Source organism: Triticum dicoccoides, chromosome 7B (assembly GCF_002162155.2).
Source record: "Triticum dicoccoides isolate Atlit2015 ecotype Zavitan chromosome 7B, WEW_v2.0, whole genome shotgun sequence".
In the NCBI taxonomy this organism is placed as follows: Eukaryota; Viridiplantae; Streptophyta; class Magnoliopsida; order Poales; family Poaceae; genus Triticum; species Triticum dicoccoides.
Genome location: NC_041393.1, coordinates 714,629,985 through 714,631,259, shown reverse-complemented (window position 1 = coordinate 714,631,259; position 1,275 = coordinate 714,629,985). Strand labels below are relative to the sequence as shown.

Below are 1,275 nucleotides of genomic sequence, written 5' to 3'. Positions count from 1 at the left end.
GACTGGCTAATCCTTTGCTAATGCACACGGTGGATGGCGACGGCCGGCGGGAGATGATTCCACCCACACCATCAAGCCAAAGGTAAACTTTGTTCACAGTTCATCATCCGAGAGAAATCAGGTCCCGACCAAACCAATTCTTCATCTCCCTGTACATATATCTGTTGCCTTGCATTGAGAATCGATGAAACATTAAAATAGGCTGACTGGTTGATTCTTGTATGTATAAAAGTACATGATGCTGTTGCTACTCCTCGGTACGTACGTTTCCCCGGCCTTATAAAAAATCTCTATAAACTAAACTGCTTTTACAGATGTAGTGATTCAGTCTCGCTCAGAGAAGAAGGAAAATCGGAGAGACGGAAGCTACAAAAGTTTAAATGGACGATCGCTACTACAGTACAATTCAGTTCAGGCGATTGAGACGGTTCGGGAGGCCGGTGCCGGCGAGGGAGGCAGGCGCCAGTTGAAGTTTCTGTGCAGGAAGACGGCATCCTCCGCGTCGGCGTTGCCGTCATCGCTGCCGCCGTCGTCGAAGTTGAGCGCGTAGCTGAGCGGGTCGTACCTGAACTCCCCCGCGGCCGCCACTCGCCGCCTCCACCTGGCCCTGGCGCCGCTGGTGTGCGACCTCTCCCCGCTGCTGCCCGGCGACGACGGGGAGCCGAAGCAGCCGCAGACGGTGGTGCGCAGCTTCTGGCGCAGCGAGGGCGGCGAGGAGGACTCCACCGCGTCCATGGAGACTTGCCTTGCTTGGTACAGTACTAGTGTGGTTGAGATGTTGAGAGATGTCCTGTGTGAGTGAAGATGAGTGAGGAGGTGGGGATTGGCAATGGGTGGAATGGATGGGGAAGGAAGGAATGACGGGGAAGGCGGGACTAAATAGGGGCAGGGCGCGGCCACGGCGTGAATGGCGGGAGACGCGGGGAAGCAAGCAAAGCCGCTGTCGCCATAGCGTTAGCGCACGCGTGCGGTTAGTCAGACAGACGAAACGAGAGGGTGGTTGGGGGATTTCGCAGGTCCGGAGACGTTACTTGGACGAGACTAGTGAGCTGGACGATGGCAACGGTGGTCGGTCGTCGTGCAAGCTGATGCTGACCAGTAGCAACGGTAACCACAGTGGGTTTTTTTTTTTTATCAAAGAAGGGCTTGCCCCTTCCGATTTTCATTACTGAAAACCACAAACTTCTACAAACGAGTTCAAATAGGAACGAAAAGATCAAACCAGAGCCAACCCGATCATACAGCATCCCCAACGGCCAACACACGGCCAACCGA

General features: G+C 54.7%; 1 protein-coding gene across 1 annotated transcript; it reads right to left on the bottom strand.

The window, feature by feature from the left end:
- Positions 1 to 248: 248 nt before the first annotated feature.
- On the bottom strand, positions 249 to 823 carry LOC119335578. The gene has a single exon (XM_037607690.1). The coding sequence runs from the start codon at positions 733 to 735 to the stop codon at positions 412 to 414; it is 324 nt and encodes a 107-aa protein (XP_037463587.1). The 5' UTR covers positions 736 to 823; the 3' UTR covers positions 249 to 411.
- Between the last annotated feature and the right edge of the window lie 452 nt (positions 824 to 1,275).

What these genes read in the sequence shown, in the direction of transcription:
- LOC119335578 (XM_037607690.1), bottom strand. Translation starts at nt 735, where the DNA reads ATGGACGCGGTGGAGTCCTCCTCGCCGCCCTCGCTGCGCCAGAAGCTG.